General features: G+C 48.7%; 1 protein-coding gene and 1 long non-coding RNA gene across 16 annotated transcripts in view; one reads left to right on the top strand and one right to left on the bottom strand.

The window, feature by feature from the left end:
• SPO11 (SPO11 initiator of meiotic double strand breaks) overlaps positions 1–17,972 on the top strand; it is a 749,185-nt gene that overhangs the window by 81,132 nt on the left and 650,081 nt on the right. The window contains exon 1 of one of the 15 annotated variants that reach the window (XM_078651984.1): positions 6,757–6,870. The exons of 13 other annotated variants lie outside the window; for them this stretch is intronic. Coding sequence is in view for 1 of the 2 variants with exons in the window: in XM_078651982.1 (XP_078508108.1) it covers positions 15,964–15,982 (19 nt within the window). In the remaining variant the exon portion in view is untranslated. Of the gene's footprint in view, positions 1–6,756; positions 6,871–15,946; positions 15,983–17,972 lie in introns of those variants that run through there. One more of the 15 variants, XM_078651982.1, reaches the window with a different exon arrangement.
• On the bottom strand, positions 2,284–2,757 carry LOC144766714 (uncharacterized). The gene is made up of 3 exons (XR_013597895.1): positions 2,638–2,757; positions 2,452–2,518; positions 2,284–2,364 (listed from the first exon to the last, which is right to left on the bottom strand). It is a non-coding gene; the product is annotated as an uncharacterized LOC144766714 (long non-coding RNA).

Raw genomic sequence — 17,972 nt, 5'->3', positions numbered from 1 at the left:
CTCCCTCAACTTCCTTGTCTTATCTAATATGCAAAAGGCTGTGGACTAACAGCCAGAGCTGCCGAATTTGAAACTGGGGAACCAGTTTGAGTCTCGGCTTGGGCTCAACATCAGTGTTTTGTGTAAATCACTCCCTCTCCCAGTCCCGAAAAAATACACGAACGTGACCTTGTGTAATGTGACTGATGGTCCTATATATAGATACATAGAGCGTCCACAGAGTGGCTTTAGGGCGGTGCAACTGGTGCTGCAGGCATCTGCAGTGGCTTTGATTGGGGGCACTGTGTTTTAAAATAACTATTGGGTTAAAAGCTTGTGAACTTCCTTGTGCGTTCAGCAGGTTTTCAGGCAGCAATAAAAATTTCAAGAAAACTCTGGTGATTAATGTTCCTCATGATGAGAAATCAGAATTTTATCTAGTGGCAGTTTTGACTCCTCATAAAGTAGCGTTGAAGGTTAGTGTGCCTGCTGCAAAAAACTTGTACCAATCAAATCACTGAACTGAGTGTGAGTGGACTATGAGTTGCACTATAAACAAGCATTGGCATAGCCAATAGGTCTCGCCATTGGGACCTTATAAATATTTAGCCATGAAGCACGTATGTTATCCTGGGTGCTACATACATTTCACCTTCGGGCGGATGATACTGAAACCCTAACTGCATGTGAAGAGGAAAAGAAAACTCATTTGTAAGAGGCTGTGAAGTGTACATTTTGCTCACACAGCACCCAGGTACATATGCAGGCCACTGATGTGGGGTATGGCCATCTGAGCCATGGCACGTTACAGGCATGTGAGACAAGGCGTGGCAGGGCCCTCTGAGGCATGGCACATTATTGGCATGTGAGACAAGGCGTGGCAGGGCCATCTGAGGCATGGCACATTACAGGCATGTGAGACAAGGCGTGGCAGGGAGGCATGGCACATTATAGGCATGTGAGACAAGGTCTGGCAGGGCCGTCTGAGGCATGGTACATTACAGGCATGTGAGACAATACGTGGAAGGGTCATCTGAAGGATGGCACATTACAGGCTTCTGAGACAAGGTGTGGCAGGGCCATCTGAGGCATGGCACATTACAGGCTTCTGAGAGAAGGTGTGGCAGGGCCATCTGAGGCATGGCACGTTACAAGCATGTGAATCTTTGAATGTTACATCCCCGTGAGAAAGAACATGCTAGATGCATCTGAGACAATGCACGGTCAAGACATCTGAGGCAAGGCACATTACAGGCATGTGAATCCGTGAATGTTAGAACCTCCAGATGCAGAGCATATTAGAGGCATCCGAGACAAGGCATGGTGCAGGCATCTGAGACAGAGCTGGTTACAGGCTCAGGGGCCAGCTGTAACATGTACAATGGGACCCCCTCAAAAGAGCGAATGTGGCCAAGGGACAGAGGGGAGGAACAATTAAACTGAAAGTGGAAAAAGTCCCTTCAATGGCCATATACTTCAATTATGTGCATGCATCAATACATATCTAGAACTAGTGACAGAAGGAAGATAATACTAAACAGAAATAATTCAAAAAATTGTATTTATTATTTCTCTTTTTTGTAGGTATAAAGTCATATAAAAACCGTTATAAATCAGACAATTCTATAGAAGACACATCAATTAATTATACAAATTCATAAGCAACACAATAGAATCATAAAAATAAGCAACAAATGAATAAATATACCCCATGGTGTCAGACATACAACCAACTTACTCTCGTGCTACCAATCATACTACAGTCAAACCTCATACATAGATGAAAAAAGGAACTGGTTAACAATTAGCCAGATCACACAGCTAAAATTGTTCAAGGGCTCCGGAAAAGGAATAGTGGCCCTTGTAGCAGGTCTACGCGCGTTTCGGTGGTTCAAGCCACCTTCATCAGGACCTTGTTCATAATTTTGTGCAGAACCCGGGGATCAGACAGAACAAAAAACCTAAAAAAGGAGAATAAATCTGTCACTCAGACATCCACAAGTGAAATTTTATAAAAATACATAAGACATTCACTATTACAGTTAAGCTATGGGGGCTCATCAACGTGACTATAGTAGGATCCTATACTATGATAGTTAAGGGAACATGATTTAACTATCTTCATAACAAAGCGAAAAAAGAGACCTATTGGGCCAAGAATACCTATTCACTTTCAGAGCATGTTACCGGCTAAATTTTGAACACCAGATAAAAGGGACTCACAAGTTGGCTGTTTACATGGAAGCCTAACCTCAAAGGAAAGGGGGAGACTCGCAATAGCACATCTGTTCGTTGCAAATACTTACAAGAAAGCACAGTAAATATTTCTCATTTGTAAGTGCGATTATAAAGGTCAAATGAGGGACCAGATCAATTAAACAGCATCTACAAAGAAATTAAGGGAGGCTGTCAATTGAGATATAATGGCGACTTGCTGAAACTCTTGCATTTCCCAGGTTTAATAGGGCTTACCAATAGCGTCGTTCATGATGAGAGCAAACAAGGCATGTAAGACTCAGGACTTCATCCGTATTGATGGCTACAAGAAGAATGTTAAACGCCATCATGTCATAATTTATACACAAATAACGTGAATTGCATGTCGTGTGGATGCTTCCTACAAACACCCATCCTTATTTCGCACTGACGGTGACCTACCAAAGCAGTCGCAGTGTATCCTTATTCAGTGAAACTTCACGAAATACATCAATGTGTCGTATTAAAAGAAGGTCTCAAGTTAATTGGAGCAGACGGCGAAGGGACTAAGTACTGTTACTTCATAATCTGTGCAATGAATGAAAAATAACAAAAAAGTCCAATAAGGACTGACGCACTACACATAATATACATGTCCAAGATAACAACGAACAATAAAGCCATAAAAGGAGGGGTGTAGGCTTACTTCTATACACAGTGGAGATACAGTCCATGCAAGTTTCAGCAAGTCGCCATTATATCTCAATTGACAGCCTCCCTTAATTTCTTTGTAGATGCTGTTTAATTGATCTGGTCCCTCATTTGACCTTTATAATCGCACTTACAAATGAGAAATATTTACTGTGCTTTCTTGTAAGTATTTGCAACGAACAGATGTGCTATGGCGAGTCTCCCCCTTTCCTTTGAGGTTAGGCTTCCATGTAAACAGCCAACTTGTGAGTCCCTTTTATCTGGTGTTCAAAATTTAGCCGGTAACATGCTCTGAGAGTGAATAGGTATTCTTGGCCCAATAGGTCTCTTTTTTCGCTTTGTTATGAAGATAGTTAAATCATGTTCCCTTAACTATCATAGTATAGGATCCTACTATAGTCACGTTGATGAGCCCCCATAGCTTAACTGTAATAGTGAATGTCTTATGTATTTTTATAAAATTTCACTTGTGGATGTCTGAGTGACAGATTTATTCTCCTTTTTTAGGTTTTTTGTTCTGTCTGATCCCCGGGTTCTGCACAAAATGATGAACAAGGTCCTGATGAAGGTGGCTTGAACCACCGAAACGCGCGTAGACCTGCTACAAGGGCCACTATTCCTTTTCCGGAGCCCTTGAACAATTTTAGCTGTGTGATCTGGCTAATTGTTAACCAGTTCCTTTTTTCATCTATGTATGAGGTTTGACTGTAGTATGATTGGTAGCACGAGAGTAAGTTGGTTGTATGTCTGACACCATGGGGTATATTTATTCATTTGTTGCTTATTTTTATGATTCTATTGTGTTGCTTATGAATTTGTATAATTAATTGATGTGTCTTCTATAGAATTGTCTGATTTATAACGATTTTTATATGACTTTATACCTACAAAAAAGAGAAATAATAAATACAATTTTTTGAATGATTTCTGTTTAGTATTATCTTCCTTCTGTCACTAGTTCTAGATATGTATTGATGCATGCACATAATTGAAGTATATGGCCATTGAAGGGACTTTTTCCACTTTCAGGGGCCAGCTGTAGCACCAGCTAAGACAGTGCATGTTAGTGGCATCTGAGGTAGGTCAGTTTACAAACACCTGGGATAGAGGATATTAGAGGCATCCGAGACATAGCATGGCCATCTGAGGCATAGCATATTACAGGCATGTGAATCGGTGAATGTTACACCCTCCTGAGGCAGAGCATGTTAGAAGCATCCGAGACAAGCATGGGACAGACCTCTGTGACAGAGCAAGTTGCTGCTATCTTAGATCTGTCATGCTGCAACCACATGAGGAAGCGTACACTAGAGACTTAGGAGGCAAGGGATGGTACAAACCTCTGAGGCTGAGTTACAGACACGTCATACTACAACCCCCTGAGAAGAGCGTAGAGGAATGTCTGGGAGGGACATAGCAAAGGCTCCTGAGACTGGGCATAGTACATGCATTTAAGACAGCATGCATAGGGCGGGCTTTAGAGACTGAGCGCAGATCAGACATCTAAGACACAGGACATATGGCACTCCCGTCAGTGACTAAGCGTGCTACAGACATCTAAGACATAGCATGTATAGTGAAGCCTTTTGAGACTGTGCGTAGTATAGACATTTGAGACACAGCACGCGTAGCACAGTCATCAGAGATTGGACACAGCACAGATGTCTAAGACACAGCACTAAAAGCACTGCTTTCTGAGACTGGGCACAGACATCCAAGACACGGCACGCATAGAGCAGCCTTCGGAGACGGGGCACAGCACAGACATCCAAGACACAGAACGCACAGAGCAGTCTTCGGAGACGGGACACAGCACAGGCATCCAAGACAGCATGCACAGAGCAGCCTTCGGAGACTGAACACAGCACGCACATCCAAGACACAGCACGCATAGAGCAGCCTTAGGAGACGTAACACAGCACTTTATTTATTTATTTAACTTATAGAGCGCACTATCACCAAAAAGGCATCCTGGCGCTGTTGACTCAAGATAAGAAAGGACAAGGAGATGAACCGGAGCCGACATCCGACTAGGTTTTAGGGAACAACCAGGTTTTGAGTCTCCTTCTAAAGACACACAGATCACTAACTTGTCTTAGCTCCAGAGGAAGGTCATTCCAAAGTTTGGCAGAAGCGTACCCAAATGTTCGACCACCTGCCCTGACTCTCCTAAATCTGGGAATTATCACAAGTCTTGCTGAAGAAGAGCAAAGGCATCTCGCAGGAGCATACCACTCAAACTTTCTCTGCATAGACACAGGCCCCAACCTATGCAAGGCTTTAAACACTATGCAGAGAGACTTGAACTGGACTCTTTGTCTAAGCGGAAGCCAGTGCAGTTCTGCCATAGCCGCTGAAGAGGCAGATCTTCTAGGCCACCCCAAAGCCAATTTGGCGGCTGTAGACTGAATACTCTGCAACCTGTCAAACAAGAATTTAGGAGACTCGAGAAACAGAGCATTACAATAATCAAGTCTACTAAGAATAGTACTACGTACTATCAAAGCCCGAGCATGAGATGGAAGCAGAGGAAGGACCTTCTGCAGAAACCTGATAATAGCCAGACAACAGGTCACAGTTTTCATGACCTAAGATTCCAGAGTAAGTTTGAAATTAAACAAGATGCCGAGATTATGGAACTTCTTCACAGATTGAACCATGGACGAGGTAGTGGCAGGCCAGAAGTTACATGGCAAGACAGAGCGAATACTGTCCCTCGGACTGTAAAGCACCTCTGTCTTATCTGCAATGAATTGCAGCGAGTTCTCCTTCAGCCAGATGGTCGTATCACGCAGGCAATTATGAAACACTATCGATATTGATTAGTCTCCCTCAAGGGAGAAAATCAACTGTGTGGCATCCGCATAGTTAACGATGTTAATGTTATGCTTTTTGATGACGGCAATCAGAGGTTTCATGAAAATATTGAATAAAATAAGGCTGATAGCCGAGCCCTGTGGTACGCCATGCGAGATGTTTGAGTAGGTGGATTGAAAAGGGGGAGGGATACCACTTGCTGTCTGTCCCGTAGAAATGACTGAAACCACCTCAGGACTGCTTCCCTCACCCCAACCTCTCTCAGTCTCTTCAGCAGGATCCCGTGGTTGACCGTGTCGAAGGCGGCAGACAGGTCGAGCAAAACCAGAACAGCTGCCTGCCCGCATCCAAAGTTCGTCCATCACGGTCACAAGAGCCGTTTCAGTTCTATGGGCAGGCCGAAAGTCAAACTGCACCTCCTCCAGCAAGTTATGTTGTTCCAAAAACTAGGATAGAGTGCTGCTCACCACTCGCTCCACGATTTTGGCTGGGAAAGGCAGGAGAGAGATGGGCTGAAATTCTTAGGACACTCCGGATCAAGCGAGGGCTTCTTTAACAGGGGTGTCACCACTGCTTGTTTCCACCGGGCCGGGACCATACCACTAGACAGAGACTGGTTGCAGATCAGTCAAAAAGTGGGAAGCAGCTCTGCCTTAAGTTCAGTCCACAACTGCGGGATGTGGATGAAGAGTACTTGGCTCCTGTGTGGGTCATGTGGGCTAACTTGAGAGTCATATGGTTGCTCTGTCTCTTGAATCTGTGTAGGTGACAAGATCCTTAGGCGGTCACGCGTTTTTTCCGCGCATTGAGGTTGCAGGTATGCAGACTTGGCGCAAGCTAATGGTACGGGAATTTTATTGTTTCAATATTGAGTTTTTTTATGTGTGAAAGACTGTGGCACTGTTTATTGTGTCATGTGATTTACAGACTGTGTCCCCTATTTCTTCTTTGTCTTTTATTACCATCACAGGTTTGATGTGAACCACCCATGAAAGTTTAATTTGGATCCCTAGCGCTGAAGAAGTTGCTCAAAATATTAACAGCGACGAAACATGTTGGCTATCAATGATTGATTATGGCTCTACATGAGTCATTTTTAGCGTGGAAGAGCTTACAGCACGGAATAAAGGTTATCACAAGCCAGTAATCTTTACCAATTTTTAAACGGTGAGGATTATCCCTATATGATCTTACGGGGTCCTTTAACACACGCACTGTTATAGTACACATAGGAAGTACACTCACATTTAGGTTCTTTCTATCATTTGGTTTCATTGGGTTGAGGTCTTTTTCATATGCACACACATTTCTTTTTGGAAAGAAGGCAACCAATGATGAGAAGTGGGCATGCTGGTGAGTACCAGTCAGCGGCCCCCTTGGTGGTGTTACCTTGAGGTGCTTTCTTTCCTCCCCACACTTTTTTCAGTTTATGAGTGGGCTGTTGATGGTAGCTTTGTATTTTAGAATTGGGATACACAGACAGCAAAGTGACCGTTTGGTCATATAGGGAATTGTGGAAGAGGTTATAGAGAGGAACCCCCCTCATGCTGAAAATAGTGAAGGATTAATTTGTTGTATCCAATCAGGAGCAGCCATTCAGTGTTTTTGAATGTATTGAGTGGGGGGCTGGCTGTCCTGCTGTTCATTCCCCCTTTAGCTCCTATTGTATTGCAGATTTTATGGGGCACAGGATCAAGCAGAGACCCAGAGTGGACACCACTGGCCACCCTATTAAAGTCATCCACTCCTAGACATCCAAGACACAGCACGCCAGAGCAGCCTCCAGAGACGGGGCACAGCACAGACATCCAAGCTTGTCCCTTCTGCAGCCATATGATGCTAGGCAGGCTCCCTTGTCAGTGTCACCACGTGCTCTGTCAAAGCGTCATACAAACTGCAGATGTCAGTTTTCGCCCAGCACTGCCGCCTGAGACAGAGCACGTTGCAATGGTCAGACGTGATCAAGGCCTCCTGGAAAGCTTGCTGAGGTCACCTGAGACTTCCTTTCATCACCTGCTGCGAAGCGGCTTATGACAGCCAGAGTTTGTGTGCCACTGTTGATAACATTTCCACACAGTAAGAGCCAAATAGCATTGCAGGTTCCATGCCGGCTGCTTGGAACTGCGTTGTATGATCTGGGTCAAAGGGTATATAACTGGTCCGACTCTGGCTTTTATCATCTATGTAGATGGAGTGAAAGTAAGCCCTCTCGAGGAGGGGTTGGGGAGAGAGGGGTTGTCTCTTAGGGAGGTAATAATAGTGCTGCGGATAAATGCTCTCTGCGGCACAGGGGTGACCACCCACACCTCAGGGGGGCGGTAGCGTAGTCACATTCAACAAAGAAAAGCTCATGAAAGAACGTGCTCTTTTGAAGTTGTAGGCTCTAGCTGGAGGTGAGGATGTCACAGCACCCCGTCAAAGCACCGCATACCGGAAACAGCAGGACAAGCTTCATGTATTTTACGCACAAAAAATTCTTGATTGGTACGTCCCAGATATATAATCGAAGTGCCTGTTTTTTTTGGTTTTAATAGTCTTTCAAGGTAAGCCCCACCCCGTAACCTGGATATTTACATGACCATTTTGGCCTGTCCACCTTCTTGAGGAAATACCTTTACTTCGCAGGAGCACGTGTCATGGATGAATACAAGAATGAATGAGGGGAAATAACGAACGGAGCCATCACTTGTTACTAACACATTTGTCTAGTTGGAAGATAAACTCAGAAAAGTAAGCAATAATCTAAAACTGGGCAACTGAAGAGAGCTCTCATGGTGTAGGGGATGTTCCATCACATGCTATAACTTCATCACAGCTAAAGAAAACAGCATCTGCAAATAAAACACACTTGTCTGGAGGTCCAGTCATCACTAGCCAGAACAAGAGCGGCGTGACCCGAAACAGATGGCACACTGCGCACCGCTGCTGATTAAAACAAGCCCGCAAGTGGTGCGCTCGCACTGCAAGAAATGTCAGGAATGCAGCTGGCACAGTACGGGCCGCTAGTCGCTCCCGAGCTCCCTAGGCCAGGGGAGAGAGAAGGCGGGACATGCACCGCCTTTGGCCAATTGCGTACTGTCTTTCTTAGAAAGAAGCTTGCAAAGGTCAATAACAGGTGATAAAAAAAAAGCCACGCACAAGCGTGTGTTCCGCGTTTTTTAAGCCCTTACTAAAAACCTCGCAGAACAGCGCATGTGCACTGGCTCAGGCGAGACCTAAAAAATAAATTGTATGTCAGAGAGAGGATATGGAGAGATGAGGTGCACTGTTGGAGAGTGGCAGTCAGACCAGCGAGCATTTTGCAATTTGCAATCTAATCACAAAATCAGCCGAGGAGAGCGTTGACAGCAGTAATTACATTTTTGGCCTAAAACAAAAGGTCTCAAGAGCAAACAAAGTGGTGACACGATTAGCCGTCCATGCACACTTCACTATGTGGTGCTGAACAGCTGTACTACTTAATTTTAGGTGGTGCGTAATTGAAGAAGCCTTATGGATTAGAGGGTCAGGACAGCTTATGGCTCCGGCGAGACTTTCACACTTGAGTGGGGGCATTGATAAAGGGGGGCTCCTGACACAGGACATTAATCAATCAATCAAGAAGTTTGCCTAGCGCGCTACTCACCCGGCGGGTCTCAAGGCGCTTGGTTGAGAGGGGTCCGCTACTGCTCGAACAGCCAGGTCTTGAGTTGCTTCCTGAAGGAGAGGTGGTCTTGGATAAGACGGAGGTGGATGGGGAGGGAGTTCCAAGTCTTGGCTGCCAGGTAGGAGAAGGATCTTCCTCCCATGGGGGCTCTTCGAATGCATGGAACGGCGGCGATGGCGTGGCTGGTCGATCGTAGCTGGCAGGTGGGAGGGTAGAAGGTCAGGCGGTTGTTGAGGTACCTGGGGCCCAGGTCGTGGAGGGCCTTGTGTGCGTGGGTGAGGAGTCGGAACGTGATTGTCTTGCTGACGGGGAGCCAGTGCAGGTCTCTCAGGTGTCCGGAGATGTGGCTGTGTCGGGGGATGTCCAGGATGAGTCGTGCGGAGGCGTTCTGGATGCGTTGGAGTCTTTTCTGCAGTTTGGCTGTGGTTCCGGTGTAGAGGGTGTTTCCGTAGTCCAGTCGGCTGGTGACGAGTGCCTGGGTGACCGTCTTCCTGGTTTCGGTGGGGATCCATCGGAAGATCTTTCGGAGCATGCGTAAGATGTTGAAACACGATGATGAGACGGCGTTGACTTGTCTGGTCATCGAGAGGGAGGAGTCCAGGATGAAGCCCAGGTTGCGTGCGTGGTCCGTTGGTTTGGGTGCGCTGCCCAGGGCAGGGGGCCACCAGGAGTCGTCCCAGGCAGAGGGTGATGATCCAAGGATGAGGACTTCTGTCTTGTCTGAATTCAGTTTCAGGCGGCTGTTCATCATCCACTCGGCTACGTCTTTCATCCCTTCGTGTAGGTTGGTTCTGACGGTGGCTGGGTCGTTGGTGAGGGAGAGGATCAGCTAGGTGTCGTCGGCGTAGGAGATGATGTTGAGGTTGTGTTGGCGTGCGATGGCTGCGAGGGGGCTCATGTAGACGTTGAAGAGGGTGGGGCTGAGTGATGATCCTTGTGGTACGCCGCAGATGACTTCGGTGGCCTAGGATCTGAACGGGGGAGGCAGACTATCTCGGTTCTTCCGGAGAGGAACGAGATGATCCACTCCAGTGCCTTCTCTTGGATTCCGATGTTGTTGAGGCGTTGTACTAGGGTGCGGTGGCAGACAGTATCGAACGCTGCGGAGAGGTCCAGGAGGATGAGGGCCGCTGTTTCCCCGTTGTCGAGCAGGGCTCGGATGTCGTCAGTGGCTGCGATGAGGGCGGTCTCGGTGCTATGGTTGGCTCGGAAGCCGGATTGCGAGTGGTCGAGGGATCCGTTCGTCTCGAGGAAGGCGGCAAGCTGTCTGTTGACGGTCTTCTCGATGACTTTGGCAGGAAACGGGAGGAGCGAGATGGGGCGGTAGTTTTTGAGGTCGGTGGGGTCTGCTGATGGTTTCTTCAGGAGGGCGCTGAGTTCGGCATGCTTCCAGCTCTCCGGGAAGGTGGCGGTGTTGAAGGAGCAGTTGATGATGTGCCGGAGTTGGGGTGCGATGACGGAGTCGGCCTTGTTGAAGACGTGGTGGGGGCATGGGTCGGTTGGCGATCCGGAGTGAATGGTGTTCATCGTGTGGATGGTGTCTTCGGTGCTGACCAGGGTCCAGGCGCGGAGGGTGGTGGTGGGGGGCGTTGGTTTTGTGGTTGGGTGCGTGGTCTGTGCGCCGAAGCTGTTGTGTATGTCTGCGATCTTGCTGTGGAAGAACGAGGCGAGTGAGTTGCAGAGGTCTTGTGAGGGAGTGATGTTGTTGTTTCCGGCGCTGGGGTTGGAGAGCTCTTTGACGATGCTGAAGAGTTCCTTGCTGTTGTGTGCGTTGTTGTCTAGTCGATCCTTGAATTCTGTCTTCTTGGTGGTGTGGATCAGCTGGTGGTGTTTGCGGGTGGCGTGCTTGAGGGCGGTCATGTTGTCTGTAGTCGGGTTTTTTCGCCAGGCTTTCTCGAGGGTACGGCAGTTCTTCTTGGAGTTCTTGAGGTCGTCGTTGAACCAGGAGGTTTTCTTGCTGCCGGGCCTGCTGGGGTGGTTTTTCAGGGGTGCGAGATCGTCAGCGCAGTTGGTGATCCACTGTGTGAGGTTGTTGGCTGCTTGGTTGGGGTCCGTTGATCTGGTGGGAGGGTTCGGGTTCAATGATGTGGTGAGCTGGTCGGTGGTGATCTTGTTCCAGCTCCTGCGGGGAACCTGTTGCGGGTAGTGGTGAGTAGTGGTCCTTCTGAAGCTGAAGTGGACGCAGCTGTGGTCTGTCCAGTGGAGTCCGGTGGACTGGCTGAAGGAGATGTACTTGCTGGAGGAGAACACTGGGTCAAGCGTGTGTCCGGCGTAGTGGGTGGGGTTGTTCACCAGTTGCTTGAGTCCGAGGTTGGCGAGGTTGTCTAGCAGGGTGGTGGTGTTGTTATCGTTGTTGTTCTCCAGGTGGAAGTTGAGGTCCCCTAGGAGGATGTAGTCAGTGGAGGGGAGGGCGTGTGGGCTGATGAAGTCTGCGATGTCTTCGCTGAATTGTGTGCGGGGTCCTGGGGGTCTGTAGATGAGGGTGCCTCTGAGTGTGGTCTTGGGGTCGGTGTGTATCTGGAAGTGCAGGTGTTCGGCGGCTGTGAGGGTGTCGTCGGAGTTGGTTGTGATGCGGATGGTGTTCTTGTGGACGATGGCGATGCCTCCTCCTGTCTGGTTGACGCGGTCCCTCCGGGTGATCTTGTATCCGTCCGGGATGGCGATGGCGATGTCGGGCGCTGAGGAGGCGTTCATCCAAGTTTCCGTGAGGAAGGCGACGTCTGGAGATGTGGTGTCGAGCAGGTTCCATAGTTCCACTGCGTGTCTGTGGACGGAGCGGGTGTTGAGCAGGATGCACTTCAGGTGGTTGCTGCTGGTGCTCGGCTTGGCGGGTGCCGTGCAGGTCCGGATGCAGGAGAACTTGCAGGATTGGCAGGTGAAGGGTCCGTGGGTGCGTCCTGGGGTGGCTCGGTGGCAGCCGGGGATCCGGCCGGTGTTGAGTGCGTTGAGGGTAGCGGCGTCGTACGACCGGTGGGTAGGATGGCATCTGCGGGGGCCAGGGGTCTGGCGCAGGGCGCGGTCCAGGCGCAGACGGGCTTGCCTTTGGCGTGCCTTCGGCACACAATCGGCGCACCCGCTGCGCGTGAACGCTGCACATACGCGCGGACTCTGCCATAAATGGAGAGTGGGGGGGCGGAGCGAGGGAGGAGCAGCTGGGAGGCGGGAGCGGGGTGGCGAGTGGGGAGGGGAGCGGTGCGGTGATGCTGGAGGGAACGGGGGTGGGGCCGCGGGGGAGCAGCGGCAGGGAGCGGGGTGGAGCAGCGGGAGAGAAACGGCGGTGGAGGCACACAAAAGCAATCAGGGGCACAACAGAGGACGAGAGAAATACAATTACTGGCACAATACAATTACTGGAAAAGTACAATTACTGGCACAATACAATTACTGGAAAAATACAATTACTGGCACAACGAGATCAGGGGCACAACAGTGAGGCAGATACGAACGGGCAGCGGCGGCAGCAAACGGAGACCGGGCACACTAAGGATGGGCCACGCGGCGGGTGGAGCGACTGGCTCTGACCAGGTCAGGTCAGGTCACAGTCCCCCGCCTCGCGGACACCACCTTATGTATCCAGTGAGAGGGAGGAGCAGCTGGGAGGCGGGATCGGGGTGGCGATTGGGGAGCGGTGCGATGATGCTGGAGGGAACGGGGGTGGGGCCGCGGGGGAGCAGCGGCAGGGAGCGGGGTGGAGCAGCGGGAGAGAAACGGCGGTGGAGGCACACAAAAGCAATCAGGGGCACAACAGAGGACGAGAGAAATACAATTACTGGCACAATACAATTACTGGAAAAGTACAATTACTGGCACAATACAATTACTGGAAAAATACAATTACTGGCACAACGAGATCAGGGGCACAACAGTGAGGCAGATACGAACGTGCAGCGGTGGCAGCAAACGGAGACCGGGCACACTAAGGATGGGCCACGCGGCGGGTGGAGCGACCGGCTCTGACCAGGTCAGGTCAGGTCACAGCCCCCGCCTCGCGGACACCACCTTATGTATCCAGTGGGAGGGAGGAGCAGCTGGGAGGGGGGAGCGGGGTGGCGAGTGGGGAGGGGAGCGGTGCGGTGATGCTGGAGGGAACGGGGTGGGGCCGCGGGGGAGCAGCGGCGGGAAGCGGGGTGGAGCAGCGGGAGAGAAACGGCGGTGCAGGCACACAAAAGCAATCAGGGGCACAACAGAGGACGAGAGAAATACAATTACTGGCACAATACAATTACTGGAAAAGTACAATTACTGGCACAATACAATTACTGGAAAAATACAATTACTGGCACAACGAGATCAGGGGCACAACAGTGAGGCAGATACGAACGGGTAGCGGCGGCAGCAAACGGAGACCGGGCACACTAAGGATGGGCCACGCGGCGGGTGGAGCGACCGGCTCTGACCAGGTCAGGTCAGGTCACAGCCACCCGCCTCGCGGACACCACCTTATGTATCCAGTGGGAGGGAGGAGCAGCTGGTAGGCGGGAGCGGGGTGGCGAGTGGGGAGGGGAGCGGTGCGGTGATGCTGGAGGGAACGGGGGTGGGGCCGCGGGGGAGCAGCGGCAGGGAGCGGGAAGCGGGGTGGAGCAGCGGGAGAGAAACGGCGGTGCAGGCACACAAAAGCAATCAGGGGCACAACAGAGGACGAGAGAAATACAATTACTGGCACAATACAATTACTGTAAAAGTACAATTACTGGCACAATACAATTACTGGATAAATACAATTACTGGCACAACGAGATCAGGGGCACAACAGTGAGGCAGATACGAACGGGCAGCGGCGGCAGCAAACGGAGACCGGGCACACTAAGGATGGGCCACGCGGCGGGTGGAGCGACCGGCTCTGACCAGGTCAGGTCGGGTCACATGAGAGTGCAGACTCATTCGGCTGTTGCGACCTGGGTGGGACTAAACATCAACCTAGTGAGTAGAGGCCCTGCGCTCAAACCACATGATTTTGTATCGCTGCCTTACAGCAATCACAACCAAAAATGTGTTTTCAGTATAGTGCTCACGTCAGTTATGTAGCTTTGTGGAGCTACATTTAACAATTGAAATAATGAAAGGCAGAGTCAGACACAAATATCGACTACAGCAGCCTGCACACATCTCTGTGGTAGGCTGCTCTCCCTTCTATGCAACGTGTGAAAGGCTTGTTTAACTCCACTGTATCTGCAATTGCAGCACAAGCGCTACCTGATTAATTGCTCTTATTGCAGACAATTTGATCTCTAGGTTCACACGTCACTTTCACAGTTTTTTAAAATGTTTTTTTTATTCAGACTAAAACTATTTGCCAATGCAGGTGGACTAGAGATGAAGCTGTTGGACTAAAGGATGGCTGGGTGCACATTTAGGGGGTCATTATGATTGCGGAATTCCCGCATCCTCCGGGCCGGCGGAAGCCACCGCCGGCCCGGAGGATGCGGGAACACCGCAGCGGAGCCTCCACAGACCCACCACCAAATTAGGATGGCTGGTGGGTCTGATAATCTGTCGGCAGCTTTTCCGCCGCGGTCGGAAGGCGACCGCGGCGGAAAAGCACTAACATGTCTGGTGGTGTCTATCAGACACCGCCAGGCATATTAGGATGTCTGCAATTCTATGCTTTTCCACGGCGGCTTTTCCGCCGTGAAAAAGCATACGGACCTTCACTTCGGGGTCCCGTTGCGTGCCCCCTGGGTGAAGGGGTGGGGGGGGTGCATAAGGGGGGTACCTATGGTACCCCCCTGCATTTGCGTGCACAATGCAGCAGGCACCGCACGGTGCCTGCCGCTTTGTGCACGCAAATGCTGTGCATGCATTTTTTACATTGGGGCGGGTGCAGCTTGAAGCTGCACCCGCCGCAATGTTAGAGATAGAGGATGTGACCGCCACCCTGGCGGTCACATCCTAATCAGATCGGAGGGAACGCCGCAGCCCATGCGGACGTTCCCTCCTCCTCAGGGGTCGCGGACGGACTCAAGTCCGTCCGCGATCCTAATCGACCCCTAAGTTGGGAGATTTTGGGGCAGAAGTGGGAGAATTGTGTTCTATGTTTTTAGAAAGGAGCAAGCAAAGCTTTAGTCAAAATATCAATTTTCCAGTAAAAGTGATTTATCTCTTTCCTGCATAGGACTTATCAGTGTGAAAATCCATCTTTCTATTTTGCAATTTTAGCAGTTTTCTCCGCCGAGTAGTGATTGCGTTCCTCAGGGCAGTATTTACATTTCAAATTTGTGCAAGTGCTTGGACCAGCACAGTAATTGTATTTCTGCCACAATTCAAGGTTGACTATGGTGGTTACATTCTTTTGCTTGCCATGGTTCTATTTATTCTGTTGATGTGTTGGTCTGTATGCAATACATTAGCTAGTTGTAAGTCGAAGGTAATCATTTGCTCAAATGGTCATTTGAATCCTGTTCAATATAGTTACGATTTTTTCCGGAGGTGGTTACCAATCTTTTTACACGTTCTATTGTATTTGGGCATCCCATTATTATATGAGAACTGCAAATCATGCAAGTCCTTACATAATGCCATATAATATTAGGGGCCTGATGTTTATTTTCTGAATTTGCTCTTGTTCCAGGAGTTTGGAGAGGCAGAATATGATCCAAGGATGACACATTTGCAAGATGACTTACATGTGCAAAGGTTGTTAAGAGCTTTCCTGTGTCTTTCACCAAAATAAAACTGATGTTTTTCAAGCTCTCTAGCTACTGTGTTGTGCTGAGCATACTTTCAAGTACTGCTATGTACATATTAATGCCATAAAAACAAGCCTTTTAAACCCTTCCTCCATGTATCCCTCCTACACTCATCCAATACCTCATCTTTCTCCTTAATTCACTTCTAGAGACTCTTCCCCCTCCATATCTCCTCTGCTCCTCCCAAACCTCCTCCTACTGCTATGATCACCAAATAAAGACTTTTTCGACCCGTCCCTTTTCTATCCCTTCACTATCCTTTTCAATCCAACTAACAGACTCATGTCCACAGCTCAAATTAATTTCATATTTCCCTATACTAATTCACCACTAATCCTTTTTGGGTTCTACTCACCTAAAAGCGCTTCAAAGCCTTGTCAGGGGTAGTAACCACTAGAAGCACATCAGTTCCCTCACCAAAGGAGTGAACCTCCAACTCTGCATCCTAAGGAAACTCAAACCTTATCTCCCTGCTCATGACCTAAAGGTTGCAATGCAAGCATTAGTGATCTCAAAGCTGAACTATAGCAGCGCAACGCTTTGCAGCTTGCCCAGAGTGAATACTGCTCTCATAGGGTTGCCCTCAATTCTGCTGCTAGGCTCATGACTGTCACTAAAAAATACAACCATATTTCTCCGGACCTGCTGTCCCTGAACTGGCTTTGGTATGAAGCTTGGATACAGTTAAAAATCGCATGCATGATGGCACCCAAAGCCATCCACTTCAATACCCTGCTGTACCTCGCTTAGAAACTAGAGCTCTCATGTGGTTCGAGAGCCTCTCAAAGCGCTAGCACCCTATTGCTCAAACCACAAATATTCAAGAAAAGAAAAACCTACAATCGAGCCTTCTGAGGTATGGCTCAGAGGATTTGGAACTCCCCTCCCCCCGAAGTCAGGGTGAACCCTCCACTGTCCTCTTCAATAAAGAAGTCAAGGGCTCCTCATGAAGAAATGTCTGCCTCTGACTGGCTACTCCATTCGATATTGAGGCCACAGTCGTTGATTTGTGGCCCAGATGCCAGGGTCACAAGAATGCCGGACTTTATAAAACTGTGAATTCTTTGCTTTGTTGGTTCTGTTTTGTTTGCTTGTACCATCCTTGATGTATAAACTGTAAAGCGCTCTAATACCCTCGGTGGTAATGTTTGCACTATGTAAAACTTTCTAAATAAATAAATGCAATTGCAAGTCAAGGTTCCCTTCCCTCCCAGTGACAATTCCACCTACCCACTACTGCCACCATCAACAGCCAATGCCCTATTCCAGGCTGCTCCCCAAGGAGTCTGTGGACGTGCTCTGCATGCACCAGTCGTTGATAGGCCCTTCATTCCCAAGTCAAGGGTTCCTTCCACCTACCCAAGTCAGCACAGTGCCACAGAAAACAGGATGACCAGCAACCTTGTGCTATTGTGCTTGGCTTTACCTATGATCCAGAATGTTATCACAAAGGGGAATATAGCAAACATGCCTATTTCAAAGTGGAATACTCTGCTAAAGCAGTTTTCATGATTTAAGACTGAAAATGAATGATTACAAGTCAAATAAAGTGCCGCAAAATATAAATACTTGTGCTGCAAAATTTGCAAATCTATGCCGCAAAATCCTGTGGGGTCTGCTTAGGCATAGAACTACACTGTTTATTAAACCATTCTGTGAAATTAACCAGTACCTCTTCCCAATGTGGAACATTTTGTCTCTGTTAAAAGTTGGCCAAACCCAATAGGTGTTTTTCCGTGATCCTATTTGTGAGACGTCTTGGGTAATCTACTTGTAACAGGAGGACCTTGTCTCGCTTTCTAGTAGCCCCAATATTTATTAATGGTCCCTTCTGCATATTTGCTTTATCTTAAAACTCAATTTTATAGAAAAACCAAGAATGCATAAAAATATAATAAATTCAGCACAATTGCTTTCCATTTATGAAAGTCTGCTTC

Source organism: Lissotriton helveticus, chromosome 7 (genome assembly GCF_964261635.1).
Source record: "Lissotriton helveticus chromosome 7, aLisHel1.1, whole genome shotgun sequence".
Lineage (NCBI taxonomy): Eukaryota > Metazoa > Chordata > Amphibia > Caudata > Salamandridae > Lissotriton > Lissotriton helveticus.
Note: the sequence above shows the minus strand (reverse complement) of the source record. Positions and strands in the feature narration are given on the sequence as shown.